Source organism: Rana temporaria, chromosome 7, assembly GCF_905171775.1.
Source record: "Rana temporaria chromosome 7, aRanTem1.1, whole genome shotgun sequence".
Classification (NCBI taxonomy): domain Eukaryota; kingdom Metazoa; phylum Chordata; class Amphibia; order Anura; family Ranidae; genus Rana; species Rana temporaria.
This window is the reverse complement of record NC_053495.1, coordinates 187587663-187607655: the sequence shown is the minus strand read 5'-3', so window position 1 is coordinate 187607655 and position 19993 is coordinate 187587663. Positions and strand designations below refer to the sequence as shown.

The 19993-nt window shown below is 44.6% G+C and overlaps 1 protein-coding gene across 3 annotated transcripts in view; it reads left to right on the top strand.

Moving 5' to 3' along the window:
• Positions 1–19993, top strand: part of MIGA1 (mitoguardin 1) — a 118312-nt gene that overhangs the window by 75785 nt on the left and 22534 nt on the right. For all 3 annotated transcript variants that reach the window (XR_005750640.1, XM_040360659.1, XM_040360658.1), the window contains exons 8-10: positions 1062–1162; positions 15631–15749; positions 19837–19909. Coding sequence is in view for 2 of the 3 variants with exons in the window: in XM_040360659.1 (XP_040216593.1) it covers positions 1062–1162; positions 15631–15749; positions 19837–19909 (293 nt within the window). In the remaining variant the exon portion in view is untranslated. The remainder of the gene's footprint in view (positions 1–1061; positions 1163–15630; positions 15750–19836; positions 19910–19993) is intronic.

Below are 19993 nucleotides of genomic sequence, written 5' to 3'. Positions count from 1 at the left end.
ATTGACGTTTTAGGCCAAGAATTGGAGCATGCGCACTGGGCTATTTTAAGCCCGGTGCATGCGCAGTTTGTTCGAATCGGGGGCGAGCTTAATTTAAATACAAGCCGCCCCCTTGGATTTACGCGGGGATACGCCGGGCCAATTACACTACGCCGCCCCAAACTACGGAGCAAGTGTTTGGGGAATACAGCACTTGCTCCTGTAGGTTGGGGCGGCGGAGTGTAAATGGCTTGCGCGCCGCCCGCCTAAAATGTATAAGAATATGGCCCTATATTCTCTGAAAGTGTCTTCAACTGTCTAAATAATCCCTATTTTTACAATTAGAAAACAGACTAGGTTATGAATGTTTCATTTATAATGGAGAGTGGATTCTGTTATCCACTTTTCGCTGGACTAGGAAGACCTTCCTGCTTAAAGGACAACTGTATTTAATGAATGCAACCCCCCTGCCCAATGCAGCCCACCCTGTCTTATACTTACCTCTGTCCTCAATCCAGTGATCTTTACTATGCAACCCTTGCCAGCCTTGCTTCTTATAAAGTTCCTGCCCGAGCCGCTTCAGCCTGTGCATATGTACCATGGCCCTATTAATTTCTATTGGGAGCCATGCTCATGGTGACCTCCAGTAGACCTGAAGAATACAGCTTTTCCCATAGAAAAGAATGGGGCCCACAGTTCGAACCTGCAGACTGAAGAGGACTTTTTCAGAAGCAAGGCTGCACAGCGTCCAGTGAACATTGTTGGTGTCTCTGGAATTTCACTGCTGACCTGGGTAGACTTGTATCCCTGCAGCTGCATGTATGACCAAACTTTTTTAGTTTTTTTTTATTAGAAAAACGTCATCTTTGTTAGGGTACCACAAATTTATCTGGAAACCACAAGTTCAATGGTTACATGTTTTAAAACATGCAAACAAAGCACCACACCTAAAACGCCCAGATATGAACTGGGCATTTATACAGATAGAAGTTGGAGATCTGGTAGAGAGCACCAGGTTGAGAAGATGTTGGATATGTTTCCCGGATTACCTTTCACTGTAAGTTGATTTGTCTTCTTTGTAGATGATGACACTGATATCGCATTCATGGACAACGAAGGTGATTTTGGCACAAGAGACACTCTGAGCATCGCTTCACCAGACTCTTTCTCCTCAGCTTTGGAGGTAAACAATATTTCCCTTAAAACCAGGGGTCAACAGACTTTCTAAACAAAGGGCCAGTTTACTGTCCTTGAGATTTTAAGGGGGCCAGACTGTGGCTGGTGGATGTAGAAAATGCCTTGGTGTCAGTGGGAATAACCAATGCAGTGTCCGGTGTCCTCCATCTCTTCCTCAATGTCTTCTCCCGTCCCCTCCTCCCATCCTCTCTTATGATTGGACGCCTGATGACGTCCAATCTCAGCGCCTGTCGTTTCAGCCAATCAGGTGACAGGTAACAGACCCGAGCACTTGATTGGCGGAGAGGCAGTTCAGTGTTAGGAAAGCGAATATTCATTCGCTTTCCTAACACACAGCTAAGTGAACTGAGAGCACCCAGCATGGCGCTCGCTGTTCACCTTTTTTGACACCTATTACAGCCTATGGCTCTAATCAGGTGATTCAAAAAAATACCTTGCCGCTGTAATTCAGGTGCCCGGTGCCCAAGAAGGGACTGGGCGCCTGAATAGGGGGTGTCGACGGCGGCCATGAATGCATGAATCTAATATATATATATATATATATATATATTGGTGATAAAGAGGTGGCAGGAGAGAGGGGGCGGCCCTTATGGACGCACCGCCACTGCCCATAACATTATGCCAAGGCAACAAAGAAGTGGCTCAAGAAGAAGCTCATTAAGGTCATGGAGTGGCCGTGCCAGTCTCCAGACCTTAATTCTATAGAAAATGTATGGAGGGAGCTGAAACTTCGAGTTGCCAAGTGACAGCCAAGAAACCTTAAGGATTTAGAGAAGATCTGTAAAATGTGCAAACCTTTTAGAATCATAAAACCAGAGACATGGAATGAGCATCATGGGAGATAAGTCTAAGAAAAGACCTACCGATCCACTGAGGATCGGTAGGTCTTTTCTTAAGCTCATCTCCCATGATGCTCATTCCATGTCTGATTTTTTTATTCTAATTCTATGTTATGCTTTAGTATAGATTGTTGTTTTATTTTTTTGCTAAAATCTCCTCATGAAAATGCCCCTGAAGAAAGAATTCCTGTGAGATCCTGAAACGTGTCGAGCGATATAACCAGAGAAAAACATCAATTGATCCAACTGCATTCATTGTTTTTACTTGTGTGTTATATGGTGATGTATGCACCATTTTTTTTTTTTTAACTTTTCGAAATACATTTTCTACTTTATTATACATATCTATTATTTATTACAGTTGCCCTTTAAGTCCCATGTGTACTCTTTTTGTTGGGGGGGGGGGGGGGGCACTTCTCTTTTGGTTAGGCCCCTTTCAGACTGGGGCGGGAGCTGCGGTGGCGGTATAACGCCGCTAAAAATATTTTCAATGGGAAGGAGCGGTGAAGGAGCGGTATACATGCCGCTCCTCTCACCGCTCCAAAGATGCTGCTGACAGGAGATTTTTTTGTCTCCCGCCAGCGCATCGCCTCAATGTGAAAGCCCTTCGGCTTTCACATTGAGGTAGCTGGGCAGGAGTTTTTCAGGCGGGATAGCAGCGCTATTTTTAGCGCTTTACCGCCTGAAAAACTCCTCAATGTGAAAGGGGCCTTACTAAATACTGGGATGTTGGCATTAATAGGTGCTTTTGGGTGAATCTTCCAATTAAAATCTAGTGGAACCTATTGCCTTCAGAAGTCACCTAATTAGTAAATAGATTCCACCTGTGTGTAATTTAATCTCAGTATAAATGCAGCTGTTCTGTAAAGACCTCAGAGGTTTGTTAGAGTACATTTGTGAACAAACGGCATCATTAAAGCGGTGGTTCACCCTCCATAGCAACATTTGAGCATTAAATTAGGCATAGTAGCGCGAGCTACAGTATGCCTGTCTTGATTTTTTCCGCTCGGTACTCACAGTGCAATCCTCTATAGAAGATTCCGACTCCCCGCGGGGAATGGGCGTTCCTATCCAGACGGAGGATGATTGACGGCCGGCTCTGGCACGTCACGCTCCCCGAAGACAGCCGGAGTAGGTCTCGGCTCTTCACGGCGCCTGCGCACAGACTATGCGCAGGCGCCGTGAAGAGCCAAGCCTATTTCGGCTATTTCCGGAGAAGCGTGACGTGCCAGAGCCGGCCGTCAATCACCTTCCCTCTGGATAGGAACGCCCATTCCCCGCGGGGAGTCGGTATCTTCAATGTACGATTGCACTGTGAGTACCGGGCGAAAAAAATCAAGACAGGCATACTGTAGCTCACGCTACTATGCCTAATGTAGCTCACGCTACTATGCGTAATTTTATGCTAGAAGAAAAAAATATATATGTTTTTTGTTTATAGGGTGAACCCCCGCTTTAAGGCCAAGAAACGCACCAGAATTGTCGGGGATAAAGTTGTGGAGATGTTTAAAGCAGGGTTAAGTTATAAAAAAAAATATCCCAAGCTTTGAATATCTCACGGAGCTCTGTTTAATCCATCATTTGAAAATGGAAAGGGCATTGCCTCGTACACACGATCGGATATCTGATGTAATCTAGTCCGATGAATTTTTTCATCGGATATCAGATGAAGCTGACTTTCATCAGTCTTGCCTACACACCATCAGTCAAAAATCAGACCGTGCCAAAACGCGGTGACATAAAACACTACGACGTGCTGAAAAAAAATGAAGTTCAATGCTTCCGAGCATGCGTCGACTTAATTCTGAGCATGCATGGATTTTTGATCGATGGACTTCCACACAGACGATTGTTTTTTTTTCTATCGGTTTTTTATCCATAGGAAAAATTTAAAACATGTTCTATTTTTTTTTCATCGATGGAAAACAAACCGATGGGGCCCACACACGATCGGTTTGTCCAATGAAAACAGTCCATTGGTCTGTTTTCCTCGGACAAACCGATCGTGTGTACAGGGCTTATGGCACAACTGCAAACCTACCAAGACATGGCCGTCCACCTAAAAAAAAAAATGATAGGCCGGGCAAAGAGAGCATTCATCAGAGAAGCAGCCAAGAGGCCCATGGTAACTCTGGAGGAGCTGCAGAGATCCACAGCTCAGGTAGGAGAATCTGTCCACAGGACAACTATTAGTCGTGCTCTCCACAAATCTGACCTTTATAGAAGAGTGGTAAGAGGAAAGTCATTGGTGAAAGAAAGCTATAAGAAGTCAAGTTTTCAGTTTTCAAGAAGCCATGTGGGGGACTCGGCAAACATGTGGAAGAAGGTGCTCTGGTCAGATGAGACCAAAATGTTACTTTTTGGCCTAAAAACGCTATGTGTGGTGAAAAACTAACACTGCACATCACCCTGAACACACCATCTCCACCGTGAAACATGGTGGTGGCAGCATCATATTTTTACTTTTCTTCAGCGGGGACAGGGAAGCTGGTCAGAGTTGATGGGAAGATGGATGGAGCCAAATACAGGGCAATCTTAGAAGAAAACCTGTTAGTCTGCAAAAGACTTGAGACTGGGTTCACCTTCCAGCAGGACAATGACCCTAAACATAGAGCCAGAGCTACAATGGAATGGTTTAGATCAAAGCCTATTCATGCGTTAGAATGGCCCAGTCAAAGTCCAGACCTAAATCCAATTGAGAATCTGTGGCAAGACTTGAAAATTGCTGTTCAGACGCTCTCCATCCAATCTGACAGAGCTTGAGATATTTTGCAAAGAAGAAGAATGGGCAAAAATGACCCTCTCTAGATGTGCAAAGCTGGTAGAGACATCCCCAAAAAGACTTGCAGCTGTAATTGCAGTGAAAGGGGGTTCTACAAAGTATTGACTCAGGGGGGCTGAGTGCAAATGTTCCCCCCACACTTTTTACATATTTATTTGTAAATAAAGTTGAAAACCATTTATCATTTTCCTTCCACTTCACAAATATGTGTCACTTTGAGGGTTGGTCTATCGCAAAAAAATCCCAATAACATTTTTTTATTTTTTGGTTATAACATGACAAAATGTTGATAATTTCAGGGGGTATGAATACTTTTTCAAGGCACTGTATAGCGCTAAGGAAGTTGCAGTTGCTTCTCCCCATTCCATTTGTCTCATCGGTAGTTCTTCTATGTTTCTATGTGATTTATAGCCTGCTGGCCCTGCCCTGTATTGGCATCTTCACAATGCCTGCTCCATAATAATAATAGACCGTTACACTAGGCTAACAATGCTATAAAATGTATATAGAATTGGCGTGAAATGTGACCCTTTACATCCTCTCCCTTCCTTCCACTCTCAGGATTTCTAGGAATTTTTAGAGAAAGCATTTGCTGAACAATTCAGCTGTCCCTGGGTGGCTGAAACTCTCCAAATACCTCCTATACGTCTCCCAGAGAGAAAACTAGCCTGTCTTAAAGCCGCGCTATAAATATTTCCTTTTAAACTTCATTATTCAGTAACAATAAAAAAAGGTATTTTAAACATAACGGGCTAGATTCAGCATTGATTTACGCCGGCGTATCTATAGATACGCTGCGTAAATTCAAAGCTGCGCCGGCGTATCTTTCTGTATTCAGAAAGCAAGATACGCCGACATTAGCCTAAGATGCGACTGGCGTAAGTCTGTTACACCGTCGTATCTTAGGGTGCATATTTACGCTGGCCGCTAGATGGCACTTCCGTCGTTTTCGGCGTAGAATATGCAAATGACCTAGATACGCCGATTCACAAATTTACATACGCCCGGCGCTATTTTTTTACATTGTTTACGTTAGGCTTTTTTGGCGTAAGGTTGATCCTGCTATTATGAGGCGTACGCAATGTTAAGTATGGACGTCGTTGCCGCGTCGAATTTAGAATTTTTTACGTAGTTTGCGTAGGTCGTTCGCGAACAGGGCTGGACGTAATTTACGCTCACGTCGAAACCAATGATGTCCTTGCGGCGTACTTTGGAGCAATGCACACTGGGAAATTCCACGGACGGCGCATGCGCCATTCGGGAAAAACGTCAATCACGTCAGGTCACCAAGAATTAACATAAAACACGCCCCCTCATTTGAATTACGCGCGCTTACGCCGGCCCCGTTTACGCTACACCGTCGTAACTTAGAACGCAAGTGCTTTGTGAATACAGCACTTGCCTCTCTAACTTACAGCGGCGTAGCGTAAATACGATACGCTGTGCCGCGGTAACAATGCGCGCCCCTACTAAATCTAGCCCAACATATCTATAAGGAGTATGTTCTGTGGAAATTGCTGCACACATAGAATAATGTAGGCTGGCTTTTGTCTGTTGTTCAGTCTCCATTGACATGCAATAGGGATTGTGTCGTATACTTGTTGTTAAAGTGGAGGTTCACCCAAATGTATTTATTTTTTTAAAGCCAGCAGCTACAAATACTGCAGCTGCTTTTAAAAAATGGACACTTACCTGTCCAGGGCACCCGCGATGTCGGAAGCCGATGCCGAGCAATCGCTCGTCTCTCAGCTGCCCCCGCCGCCATCCTTGGTGATGGAATCAAGAAGTGAAGCGTTGTGCGGCTTCACTGGCCGGTTCCCTACTGCGAGTTGCGCGGCGCGCCCTCACTGGACCCCGCTCTCTCCTGGGACCAGTGCGTTTCCCAGGAGATAGCAGGGGGGGGCGGGGCGAAGGACGCAAAGTGACTCCCACGGGAGTCTATGCCCGGAAGTGGATGCAAATACCTGTCCAACGTTTGTATGGATTTGGATGAAGTTACAATTAAAGGCCCAGATCCACAAAGAACTTACACCGGCGTATCTATTTATACGCCGCGTAGGTTCTAAGATGCCCCGTCGTATCTTTGTTTTGTATCCACAAAACAAGATACGATTGAATGTGGGCTCGATCCGACTGACGTACGTCTTAGTACGCCATCGGATCTTAGGTGCATATTTACGCTGCCCGCTAGGTGGCGCTTCCGTAGATTTACGTGAGGAATATGCAAATTAGGTAGATACGGCGATCCTCAAACGTACGTCCGCCCGGCGCATTTTTTACGTCGTTTACGTAAGGCTTTTTTCGGCGTAACGTTACCCCTGGGTCTATGAGGCGTACGCAATGTTAAGTATGGACGTCGGGACAGCGCCGAATCTTCCGTCGTTTACGTTGTTTGCGTAAAACGTTCGCGAATAGGGCTTTGCGTAAATTACGTTCACGTCGAAAGCATTGACTATTTGCGACGTGATTTCGAGCATGCGCACTGGAATACCCCCACGGACGGCGCATGCGCCGTTCCAAAAAAACGTCATTTACGTGGGGTCAAGATGTATTAACATAAAACACGCCCACATCTGAGCCATTTGAATTCCGCGCCCTTACGCCGACACATTTACACTACGCCGTCGTAACTTATGGCGCAAATTCTTTCTGGATACGGAAAATACGCTCTAAGTTACGGCGGCGTAGTGTATCTGAGATACGCTACGCCTGCCTAAAGATAGGCAGATCTTTGTGGATCTGGGCCAAAGTTTTTACTCTCTGTGTCCCCTTTGGGGAGATTTCTCAGGTTCCTATACTGAACCCCACCTATGACAACAGTCACCGAAGCAATGAAACATTTATAACCTACTCCTAAACACAAAATAAAAATGATCAATTACATATAGTTGTACTGCACAAAAGCTAACAAGTGATAAGCTGCGGCAGGAAATGTGCAGGATAAAAACTGTCAACAAATAGAAGCAAGATAGGCGGCACTTAAAATTTAGTGCATCATACAGCAAATAACCTCATGCAAAAAAAAATCTATAAAACTTCAAACTGAAATAATGTTAACCAACATGCTGTATTGACAACAATGTAGGAATACCAATAAAAAGTCCAAAGACATCAAAGTAAAAGTCCAACACCATAGGAATCTTTCCACTCCAAAGTATTTGTGAGGCTGTTGGGTCCCTGGCTTGATATCCGCCGGATTTTCCAGAGTTTTTCAACGTCCCCGGTTGGTGAGAATTCTGCTCCGGTACTTGCGTCAGTTACTCACTGTGGCCCCTGGTAATAAGATGGATGGTCCCTCACTGGCGACAGCTTCCCTTCTACCTCCGACCACGACTGGTTCTCTGGCCGGCAGAACCGTCACTTCTAGTTGGACTGCAAGCGGCAATCCCAACCCTGCGCTGCTCTCTTGATTCTGGATAGGCCCTCGGACAGCCCAGCAGCCAGAAGCCCCGGGATAGGTCCAAACTCCGGCCTGGCAGCCCGGACAGCCATCCAGGTGGCACAGAACATAGATTCCCCCCCCCCCGTGCTTGCTGGTGCCCTCCGCCGCTTACCGGAGCCATCTTCTTCCGTCAGTGGCCTGGAGACGAGTGAGGAGAAGATGGCCCCCTCCCATCTCCATACCACTGCAGGGTGGAAGGGACCTCAAAACTTCACTTCCGCCCAATGCTCTTAAAGCTACTTTTTTGATTTTTTTGTAAAATTACCTACAAAATTAATATTTTTTATTTCATTTTTAGTCTAAATATGAGGTCTTTTTGACCCCAGATCTCATATTTGAGGACCGGTCATGCTTTTTTCTATTACAAGAGATGTTTGTTTATTTTTTTAAGAAGTTTCTTTCTTTTTTTTTTTTTTTTTAAGTGTAAAAAAAAAAAAAAAAAAAAAGAAAAACATTTTCTGACAAGCTCGCGATCAGAAGCGAACACATACGCGAGCAGCGCCCGCATATGAAAATGGTGTTCAAACCACACATGTGAGGTATCGCCGAGAAGAGAAAAAATTGTAGCCCTAGACCTCCTCTGTAACTCAAAACATGCAACCTGTAGAATTTTTTAAACGTCGCCTATGGAGATTTTTAAGGGTAAAAGTTTATTGCCATTCCAAGAGCGGGCGCAACTTTGAAGCGTGACATGTTGGGTATCAAATTACTCTGTGTAACATTATCTTTCACAATATAAAAAAAAATGGGCTAACTTAATGGCCCTTTCAGACGTGCGGACCGTATGCCCGCTTTTTCATCCATCCGTTTGCGGATGAAAAAGGGACATACATTGGTCCCTATGTGATTGCGAGTGTCAGCGGATAAACATCCGCTGACACCCGTAGTTACCCGCCTCCGCAAAGATCTGATTTTGCAGACGGAAGAATGTCCTATTTTTTTTCTTCCGTCTGTGGATCGGATCGGGTGAACACGGACACACGGTCCATGTTCATCCGATCCCCCCCCCCATAGGGGAGAGCGGAGAAAAGACAGGGCGGTCCCTGCACATTGTGCGGGGACCGCCCTGTCAGCCGCTGGCTCAGCGGGGATCAACGGAGCGATCCCCGCTGAGCTTACGGACACCCGGAGGCAGATCATTACTGGTGAAAGGGCCCTTACTGTTGTCTTATTTTTATTTTTTTCAAAAAAAGTGCACTTGTAATACCGCTGCGCAAATACAGTGTGACAAAGTATTGCAATGACCACCATTTTATTCTCTAGGGTGTTAGAAAAAATATATATATAGGCCCAGATTCTCAAAAGAGATACGACGACGCATCTCCAAATACGCCGTCGTATCTATGCGACTGATTCTTGGAATCAGTTACGCATAGATATCCCTTAGATCCGACAGGCGTAAGTTTCTTACGCCGTCGGATCTTAACTGCAATTTTTTTTTTGCCCGCTAGGTGGAGCTTCCATCGATTTCCCCGTCGAGTATGCAAATTAGCAAGATACGCGAATTCCCGAACGTACGCGTGGCCGACGCAGTAAAGTTACGACGTTTACGTTAGGCTTTTCCCGGCGTAAAGTTGCCCCTGGGTCTATGAGGCGCAGCCAATGTTAAGTATGGCCGTCGTTCCCGCGTCGAAAATTTAAAAATTTACGTTGTTTGCGTAAGTCGTCCGTGAATGGGGCTGGACGTCATTTACGTTCACGACGAAACCAAAGACGTCCTTGCAACGTCATTTGGAGCAAAGCACACTGGGATATTTTAGGGACGGCGCATGCGCAGTTCGTTTGGCGCAGGGACTCGCTTCATTTAAATGAAACACGCCCCCTACCCGCCGAATTTGAATTCCGCCGGGTGATTTACGCTACGCCGCCGCAACTTTACAAGCAAGTGCTTTGTGAATAAAGCACTTGCCTGAAAAACTTGCGGCGGAGTAACGTAAATGAGATACGTTACGCCCGCACAGAGATACGTCGATCTCTGTGAATCTGCCCCATAATGTTTGGGGGTTCTAAGTAATTTTCGAGCAAAAAAAAGTTTTTAACTTGTAAACACCAAATCTCAGAAAGAGGCTTGATTCTTAAGTGGGTAAAGTCGCACCGAGAGCAGACACCTCTGTTGTTACCTTTGTTAGGCTGTATTTCTCTCTGAAACTAGTTTTGCTGTTTCCAGAACAGACACTTTGTGGGGTTTGCAGACCGGATAAATGAATCCTAAATGCTCCAAACAGCTGACGGGTTCTCTTTACATCTCCCTCTTTTGGGCAAAGTTATTTTCCATATGGTTTAATCTCGAGTATGGCTGTTGTATATACAGGGAAAATCTGCGTGCCTCATACTGATAAATTAGCGTACATTCTCTAATGTAAACATCAGATGCTTATATGTTGCTGGTTTCAGATACAGCCGCCAAAAATCTGTAATGGGACGCAGATTGGAGATCAGACATAAATATTCCACAATCCTGTGTTGCTGACTTATGAAAAGAAATACATCACTGACAAGGGCAGGATATACAGAAGGATAGGGAATGAATGTCCTATTACATCCAGGCTTTGTGTCCTTCGCTGGGACGTTTCCTGTTACATTTCCTGTCTGATATCCGGTATTGGGATATCTGACCACAATGCTGTATATTAAATGTTATGGGATGGTTGTATGTGCACCTCTGGGGGTACTTCTGATTGGTAAAGCACATTCATCACACCATTTAGCAAATGATTACACAGATACAGATCTCTGGGAATTTTTAGATATTTAAATTATTAACCCTAAAAAATAAAAAAAATAATATGTTGCAGCTTACCACTTTTTACATGTGGTGGCTGCATTCGTTTTCTTATTTTCATTTTTTTCCCCTTTATTTTCACCTGACAATCTGGCCAGTAACATAGGGCCTGATCCACAGCCAGCGGGCTTAACTTAAATCTTCCTATTTAAGTTACACCGCCGCAAAATTTCTACCTAAGTGCCCGATCCACAAAGCACTAACCTAGAAATTTTCGGCTGTGCAACTTAAACCTGTCCGGCGCAAGGCGTGCCCAATCTAATGGGGCGAGTCCCATTTAAATTAGGCGCGCTCCCGCGCCGGACGTACTGCGCATGCTCCCGACGCGATTTTCCCGACGTGCTTTGCGCGAAATTACGTTACGCCGAGTTTTGTGAATCGCGCCGGGTAAAAAAAGTTGCGTCGGGGGAAAAAAAATTTAAATTGACAGCTTCGCGGGAAAGAAGGGTCTACTTTTACATGGTGTACTAACTTTACACTTTGTAAAAGTAGCCCTAATTTTGCGTTTGCAAACTAACAACTTATGGAGACTTCACGAAGGGAAACCGCTTTGTGGATCTCCGTAAGTGCTAATTTGCATACCCGACGCGGAATTTCGATGAGAAATGCCCCCAGCGGCGGCCGAGGTACTGCATCCTAAGATCCGACAGTGTAAAACTATTACACCTGCCGGATCTTGGGAATATCTATGCGTAACTGATTCTGTGAATCGGTCACATAGATAGAAACAGGGATACGACGGCGTATCGGTAGATACGCCTGCGTATCCCTTTTGTGGATCTGGCCCATACTTCCTTTCTTGGGGTGTCTTCACTCTGGATAAGGATCAACACCCTTTGGACAGCAACATTGTCAATCTGAGGGAAGAGGGTAGATGATAGTGTTAGATACACCAACAAATTTAGATAGACTTCACTAACAAATAAAAGTAATTGTAAACCATTATTTTTTTTATTCAAATCAACATGTTATACTTGCCTGCTCTGTGCAGTGGTTTTGCACAGAGCAGCCCCAATCCTACTCCTCTGGGGTCCCCCGCCGGTGCTCCAGGCTCCTCCTTCGGGGTGTGCCCCCTAGAAATCTGCTTTCTAGGGGGGCACTCATGCGGGCTTGATCCTGAACCACCCTGTCTGCAAATATAGACACAGAGAACGCAGTTCGGCCCCACCCCCAGATTCCTTGTCACTGAATGTGATTGACAGCAGAAGGAGCCAATGGCTGTCTGTCTGTCCTGTGAGGAGGGAGAAAGCAGTGAGATGCTGCTCTTGTGCACAGCGCTGGGTCGAGATCAGGCCCAGGTAAGTAAAAGGGGGGGGGGGGCTGGGGGTATCCTGTGGCACATACGTTTTTTTAAAGTGATACTATAGCTTTGTTTTTTGTTTTTTTTTAAATAACAAACATGTCATACTTCCCTCCACTGTGCAGCTCGTTTTGCACAGTGTGTCCCCAATCACTGTCTTCTGGGGTCCCTCTGTGGCTCTCTTGGCTCCTCCCTGCTTCTGATAACCACCCCCTCTGGGAGACGCTCTCCCAAGGGGGTTACATTGCGGGTGCTCTCCCGAGTCCTGCATTCATAGTCACCGAGTGCAGGACTTGGCCCTGCCCCCCGCATCATTGGATTTGATTGACAGCAGCTGGAGCCAATGACTGCGCTGCTATCAATTTATCCAGTGAAGAGCCTAGAAGCCCAGGGAAACATCGAACGCGTTCGACGCAGGACTTTCTAGGGCTCAGGTAAGTCAAACAGGGCGGGAAAGAGTCAGATGTTTTTTCACCTTAATGCATAGGATGCATTAAGGTGAGAAAACATGGGGGTTTACATCCCCTTTAACCTAATTCAGAGAATGGATTAAAGAAAAAAAAACCTTCAGCCTTTGGAACCCCTTTAAATCTGAACTCTAGCTAACACTTTTTGAGCAGGTCTTTCCTTTTTGTGATAAAGGTTTTATTAAAAAAATATATGACCATTGTAAGCACCCTGTCTGTGGTACTGTAAATGGTTCGTCTCAACCCTTTAATTGCCACTTTTGCTGGACACCCTGGTCTTTTGGGTGACAGTCTTCAGCTGTTTTGATTGGCCGATGCATGATTATGCGTATGCATGGGAGTCATTCAACCCAGCACACTGGCACTGTGCCAGAAATGTAAACAGGGCTGCACATGCGCAGTTCCCTGTACATTCTCCGGAGCATTGCGAACAGGTCGGTAATTTTATTTTAACCACAAAATGCAAAGTGACATACCTGTACGTCGCCCAACATTGAGTGGGTCATAACGGGACGATGCCTTCAGCCTGGTATCGTTTTTTTCAGCCAGTCGTCGGCTTTCTTGTAAAAGCAATCCTAGCAGCTAATTAGTCACTTGATTGCTTTTTTAAGCAGTGGTAGTGGACATCTTAAATGAGGAGGTGCGTTTTTGGTGTGTTTGTTTTATTTTTTATTTTTTTTTAACTGACCAATAATGAAGCAAGCAAGATTTTTAACACCACAATGGAAGCGTAATGGACCAGTGTGAAAATATAATATAAAGGGATATTTTTTTTGCACGAAAGGTGCTAATGGCCGACTATAAATACATATTCATTTAAATTCATGATATTAATTAAAAAGTTGAAAATAATACAATTCTATATAAAAATAATGGTTTTTTTTTTCGGTTTTGGTCAAGTGCATGCAAAATTTTCGGTTTCGGCAGCTAAATTTCTATCTCTACAAAACATTGCTTTTGGGTTAGCTGACTCTTTTTTAGCCATCGTCAAAATTGGGCCTAGTGGGAAATGTCTGTTGTCAAAGTACTTGAGGCCACTGAGTTCTTTCCTATAAATGGCAGCCAACCCCAGGGACTTCCTGTTGGTGATTGAGTTGGTTGCAGACAGCGACATCCACACGCCTCATACACACGATCGGACTTCCATCGGACAAATCCATGGATTTTTGCCCCTGAAGGGAGTTGGCCGTGAACTTGTTCTGCATACAGACGGCAGAACATTTTCAGCCAACATTCACGAAACTACGTGTTTTTTTCTGCTCTTTAGCACCACCCTGTGGGCAACTTCTGCTAATGTTATGCTATGGTTAGCATTGGTTCAGAGCATGTGTGTTTGTACTTTGGATTTTAGTCCGACAGACTTGTGTACACGCGATTGGATAATCCGACGGAACACATTTGTTGTCGGAATATCCGATTGTTTGTACGGGCCTTTACACTGCAATCACTGGTTTCCTAAAGCCTTATACACACGATCTGATTTCCATCAGACAAATCTGTGTATTTTTATCTGAAGGGCGTTGGCCGTGAACTTGTTCTGCATACAGACGGCAGAACTTTTTCAGCCAACATTCACAAAACGACGTGGCTTTTCTGCTCTTTGGTGCTACCCTTTGGGAAACTTCTGCTAATGTTGTGCTATGGCTAGCATTGGTTCAGAGCATGCGTGTTTGTACTTTGGACTTCAGTCCGACGGACTTGTGTACACACAATCGGATAATCCGACGGAACACATTTGTTGTCGGACAATTCGAGAGCATGACCATCCAACATTTGTTGTCGGTAATTGTTCGATGGAGCCTACAGATATTGTTTCTGGACAGCCGCACTCTGAACAAGCTGTAGCCTTTATTAAAAAAAGGACAGCACTACAAGTCACAGCAACATAAAATAAACCCTGAACTGACGCGTTTCGCACTGAAACTAGTGCTTAGTCATGAGCTATGACTAAGCACTAGTTTCAGTGCGAAACGCGCCAGAGGTCGGGTTTTATTTTATGTTGCTGTGACTTGTAGTGCTGTCCTTTTTTTAATAAAAGCTACAGCTTGTTCAGAGTGCGGCTGTCCAGAAACAATCTTTGTTCCTGCTTTGCTAAGTGCATTGCCTGCACCTGAGTTGTCTGCAACGGAGGATATTCATCTGGGTTCCCACCTGGAGTGGCTACTCCCTTTTCCGGAGCCTACAGATAATCGGATTATCCGACAAAACACGCCCATTCACACAATTGTTGTCGGAATGTCCGATCGTGTGTACGGACCTTAACACTGTTCTTTATGTAATGCAAAAGGAGACCCGGTATAGGACACCAGGGGAAGGCAAGGGGTTACTATTGGTAACAAATGGATCATACTAGAATATAAATCTATAAAATAAAATGTATTGGTAGCAAAAAGATAAAAGGCAGATGGTAATAATAATAGCCAAAGTGGGTACTGTAGCTTCACAATAACAGCTACCACATCAATACTACAATATGGTGTGGCTACCAAACAAACATAAACAAAAAACATGGACACACTGGGGAAGGAGACGTCCGGACGCCATGCAGCAATACACAGACTGGATGTCAAGTGAAATAATCTCCTTAGTATTAAAGTACACATGTCTGTGTATAGCCCCAAGGGGGAGGAGCCAGCCGGAGATGTTTAAATTGTATATGTATAGCAAAAAATTTAATAAAATTTGGTCTGAAGTATATCAAGTATCGGTTGGAAGGAAGGTGCAAGCTGTGATGGAAGGCAGGGGAGCCAAAGAGTCCTTTATATCTCAAGAGCTTAAAGTTGCATAATTGTGTGACAACCCGGTTGCCTAATGAACCTGAGGATTGTGTTCTTTCTTGTAGCTGGCAGACCACAGAGATCTTAGTGGAGGGAACGGCCTGCAGTCACTCTACCACCGTCCTCTCTATGAAGAAGCAATGTGCCTGTCCGAGGAAGGGGGGATTCCCTGCAGGGCACTCAGGTGAGGGTGACACCATCAGTGATGTGTACCAGATTTACCTGCCTGTGTAGTCTTCTTCTTTTTCTGTTTGTGATCTTATCAGAACTGGAAAAACGTCAGGACTGTGAGGACCAAAGCTGCCCATACATTATACAATTGTCTTCAATTTCCTTTAGATTTACCTTCAACTATGTAGTGCAAGGCCCTGCCTGATTGCATACAATTTGAAAGTGTTTTGTTTTGACGTCCTATTATATGGTTTTGGTAAATCTAAAGGAAAATTGCATAACGTATGGCCAGCTTAAACTACAGGGCTGATTATGAAAATCACTGTTGGGTTTATTGAAAGTTTATCTAGACCCAAAAATTCATTTATTTAAAGCGGTTGTAAACCCGCATTTTTTTTCCTCCTGTAAGGGAAAAGTCATAATGAGCTAATATGCACCGCATATTAGCTCATTATGAAATACTTACCTCGAAACGAGGTGCGTAGCACTTACCTGGTTCACGCCGAGCGAGATTTCATCTTGCCTCGGCGTGTCTTCCGGGTATCGCCGCGATTGGCTGGAGGGGCGATGACGTCACTCCCGCGCGTGCGCGCAGGAGATTTAAAACTCGGCAAGGTCCGGCGGCTGCCGGTCCTTTCGCCGTAGATCCCCCCCCTGTGCATGCGCAGCGGCGCATTGCGAGGGGAATATCTCCTAAACCGTGCAGGTTTAGGAGATATTCTCCTTACCTACAGGTAAGCCTTGTTATAGGCTTACCTGTAGGTAAAAGTACAAAAAGTGGGTTTACAACCACTTTAATGTTAGAGTGGGGAAGGGTTAGCAGGGGTCTCTAACTGGCGGCCCTCCAGCTTTTGCAAAACTACAAGTCCCATCTTGCCTCTGCCTGTGGTGGTCATGCTTGTAACTGTCAGCTTTGCCATGCCTCATGAGACTTGTAGTTTCGCAACAGCTGGAGGGCCGCCAGTTTGAGACCACTGGGTTAGAGTCTAGCTCAGGTTTTTATTTGTACTGTCTGTCCAGCTGGAGAGATCTTTCTTCACTTTCTTGTCCTGAGATGCAGCAGGGAGTGAAAGGAAATCTCAAAGTGAGCCGATATCCCCTCTTACATAGTTGTCAATAGAATAGGTGCAGTCATTGGAAATTTCCCCCTTACTTCCTGTTTGGGGGGGGGGTGTCTATGGGACAGGAAATAAAAAGATATCTCCTTAGTTGGACACCACCAAGGAAAAACTGACATGAGCTTTATTTTGTGGTTTTTATTTTTTGCGCTAGAAACCAAAAAAGACCGTAAATTTTGAGAAAAACAATATTTTTTACTTTCTGCTATAAAACCTATCCAATAAAAAAATATAATTTCTTCATCAATTTAGGCCAATATGTATTCAGCTACATGTTTTTGGTAAAAAAAAATCCCAATAAGCGTATATTGATTGGTTTGCGCAAAAGTTATCGTGTCTACAAAGAATGGGATTTTTTTTGGCTTTTTATTTTTTTACTAATAATGGCGGTGATCAGCGATTTTTAGCGGGACTACGACTTTGCGCCGGACAAATCAAACGCCCAACTGATAATTTGGGAACCAGTGACATTATAGTAATCATAAAAAAAATATGCACTGTTATTGTACTAATGACACTGTCAGGGAAGGGGTTAACACCAGGGGCGATCACAGGGTTAAGTGTGTCCCTAGGGGGTGCTTTCTAACTGTGTGGGGGATGGACTCACTGGATAAACACACAGATCCATGTTCCTGCTTAGCCTGTTCATCACTGTCAGAACGGCGATCTGCCTTGTTTACATAGTCAGGCCGATCGCGGGTGGTTGGCGGACATCGCTTCCGCCGGACCCGCTGATTGGCTTCCCCCGCTGACTATTGCACTAAATGATGTACAGATATGTTGTTTCGTGCAATAGAGCCGACGTAGGCTGGTCATCAAGTGGTTAAAGAGGATTTTCAATCTTGACAAAAAAAATGAAAAGACAGCAGCTACAAATTAACTGTAGCTGCTGATTTCTTTTTTTCTTTTCTTTAAAGGACACTTATCTGTCTAAGGATCCAGCACCACCCTCATCCGAACTGGTTCTTTGGGTCCCTATCACCGGCATGTTTACTAAGGGAAGCCAGCTGTGACTCCTTACGGCTTCACAGCCGGCTTCCCACTGCGCATGCGCGAGCCACGCGTAGTGAAATGGTCTCACAGCCTTCTGGGGCCTGTGAAGTCTCCCAGAAGGTTGAGGTCAGGGGGGGGGGGGGCTAGAACTTTCTCTTCAATCGCCTGGGTGGTCGGCGTGGGGAGTGGGTACCTGCTAAAACTGGGTGCCCAGTCCCCCCAATAAAACCTCTAAAAGTGGGAGAGAAGGGGGGTTGTTAAAACATAAAAATGGAACTTCCCTTTTAGGGTAAAGTTCTGCTTTAAAGTGGATGTAAACCCGATTCATGAAATTTGAGCTGGGCACATATATCTGCAGTGTTTTGTTATCTCTAAGGATGAGTTCCGGCGCGTTCGCATAGAACACATGCAGAGCCCGCCAGGAAGTGAGCACGGCGCTGTGCTAATCACAGCCAGGGAGACATTGTCCCGATGCTCGGCTGCAGGGATCATGCAATGTCTCCCTGGCTGTTATTAGCGCAGCGCCGGGCTCACTTCCTGGCGGACTCTGCATGTGTTCTATGCGAACACGCCGGAGCTCATCCTTGGTTATCTCTTTTCAATGAGCTAAGTCTTATAGCTCTCTTCTGAACGGTTCCTCTGTTATCAGCCTGAGAACTCCTGACATATTTGTTTACTTCAGGGATCAACAAATCCCGGGCGCCAGGTCGCCATGGCGACTAGAAATAGTGTCCTGGCGACTTGGCTATTTTTTTTTGTGAGCTGGTGCCATCTGGTGGTGAGCCGTTGGTATTACAAGTTATTACCACCAGATGTGAGCTGGCGCCATCTTGTGGTGGCCGTTGGTATTACAAGTTAAGCATTACAAGTTAAACAGCAATTCTAATGTCATTTTTCACTATTTTCACTGCCATCTTCTTCCCTCTAATTAGAACCCCCAAACATTATATATATTTTTTATCCTAACACCCTAGAGAAAAAAATGGCGATCGTTGCAATACTTTCTGTCACGTCGTATTTGCGCAGCGGTCTTACAAGCGCACCTTTTTGGGGAAAAAAATACACTTTTTTAAATTAAAAAATAAGACAACAGTAAAGTTATCCCCATTTTTTTAAATATTATGAAAGATAATGTTACGCCGAGTAAATTCATACCCAACATGTCACGCTTCAAAATTGCGTTTGAACACCGTTTACATATGCGGGCGCTGCTCACGTATGTGTTCGCTTCTGCGCGCAAGCTCGTCAGGACGGGGTGCGTTCTCTGGCTCCTAACTTTTTTAGCTGGCTCCTAGATTCCAAGCAAATTTGTCAACCCCTGGTTTACTTTTTAGACAAAAGCAGCCTGAATATTTTTTAAAGGAGGTTGCTAAAATAGAGTAGCAGAGAGCAGCTCCTATTACAAAACAGCTCTGCGAGTCTCAGCCTATGATGAGAGGGGGTGTGTGCCTTTCCTCCAATCAGCAATGTTGGCTATCTTGGCTGTATGCCCAGACATCACACTCTGTGTTAACCAGGAACAGAAAATCTCCAAACACGATCTGAACTTTCTAGAAAGTATATAAATGTGAAGACGACAGATACATATAAAACCCACGTAGGGAGGTTTAGTTAATCTCTGTGTATCATCTGAGGCTGTTCACTTCACTGGGTGTATGGAGGGTTTAAATAAAGACAGAAGAATACACAATTAAACAACATTTGTTTCCTTACAGGGTTATGAAGCCTGTAATGGCTCTACAGGCTCAGTGGGGTTGTCCTATGTGGATTTTACATTGAGTTTGTGCCTAGAAGACTTGCAGTGTGTATTGTTTTTTTTTTTACTTAGTGAAGCTCGTCCCATGTTAACTTCCCACTACATCTCCATCCTATTTTTGTTAAATACCGGTCCTAGTCAACTGTATTGTGCCAGCTGTGATGTAAATGTATGGAGGTAAAGAAGAAATTTATATGATCAGATTATTTAATTTATGAAAATAATTCTTGCAGGACAGAACTGCTGGAATGTGGAGGGGACAGTGACTTTCTTGCTAAGCTCCACTGCATCCGTCAGGCCTTCCAGGTAAAATGGCATTGAAACCAGATTTGTATCTGAAGTGTTTGTGAAACGACCCATTCATTTTAAAATAGAAATGAAAAGCACATT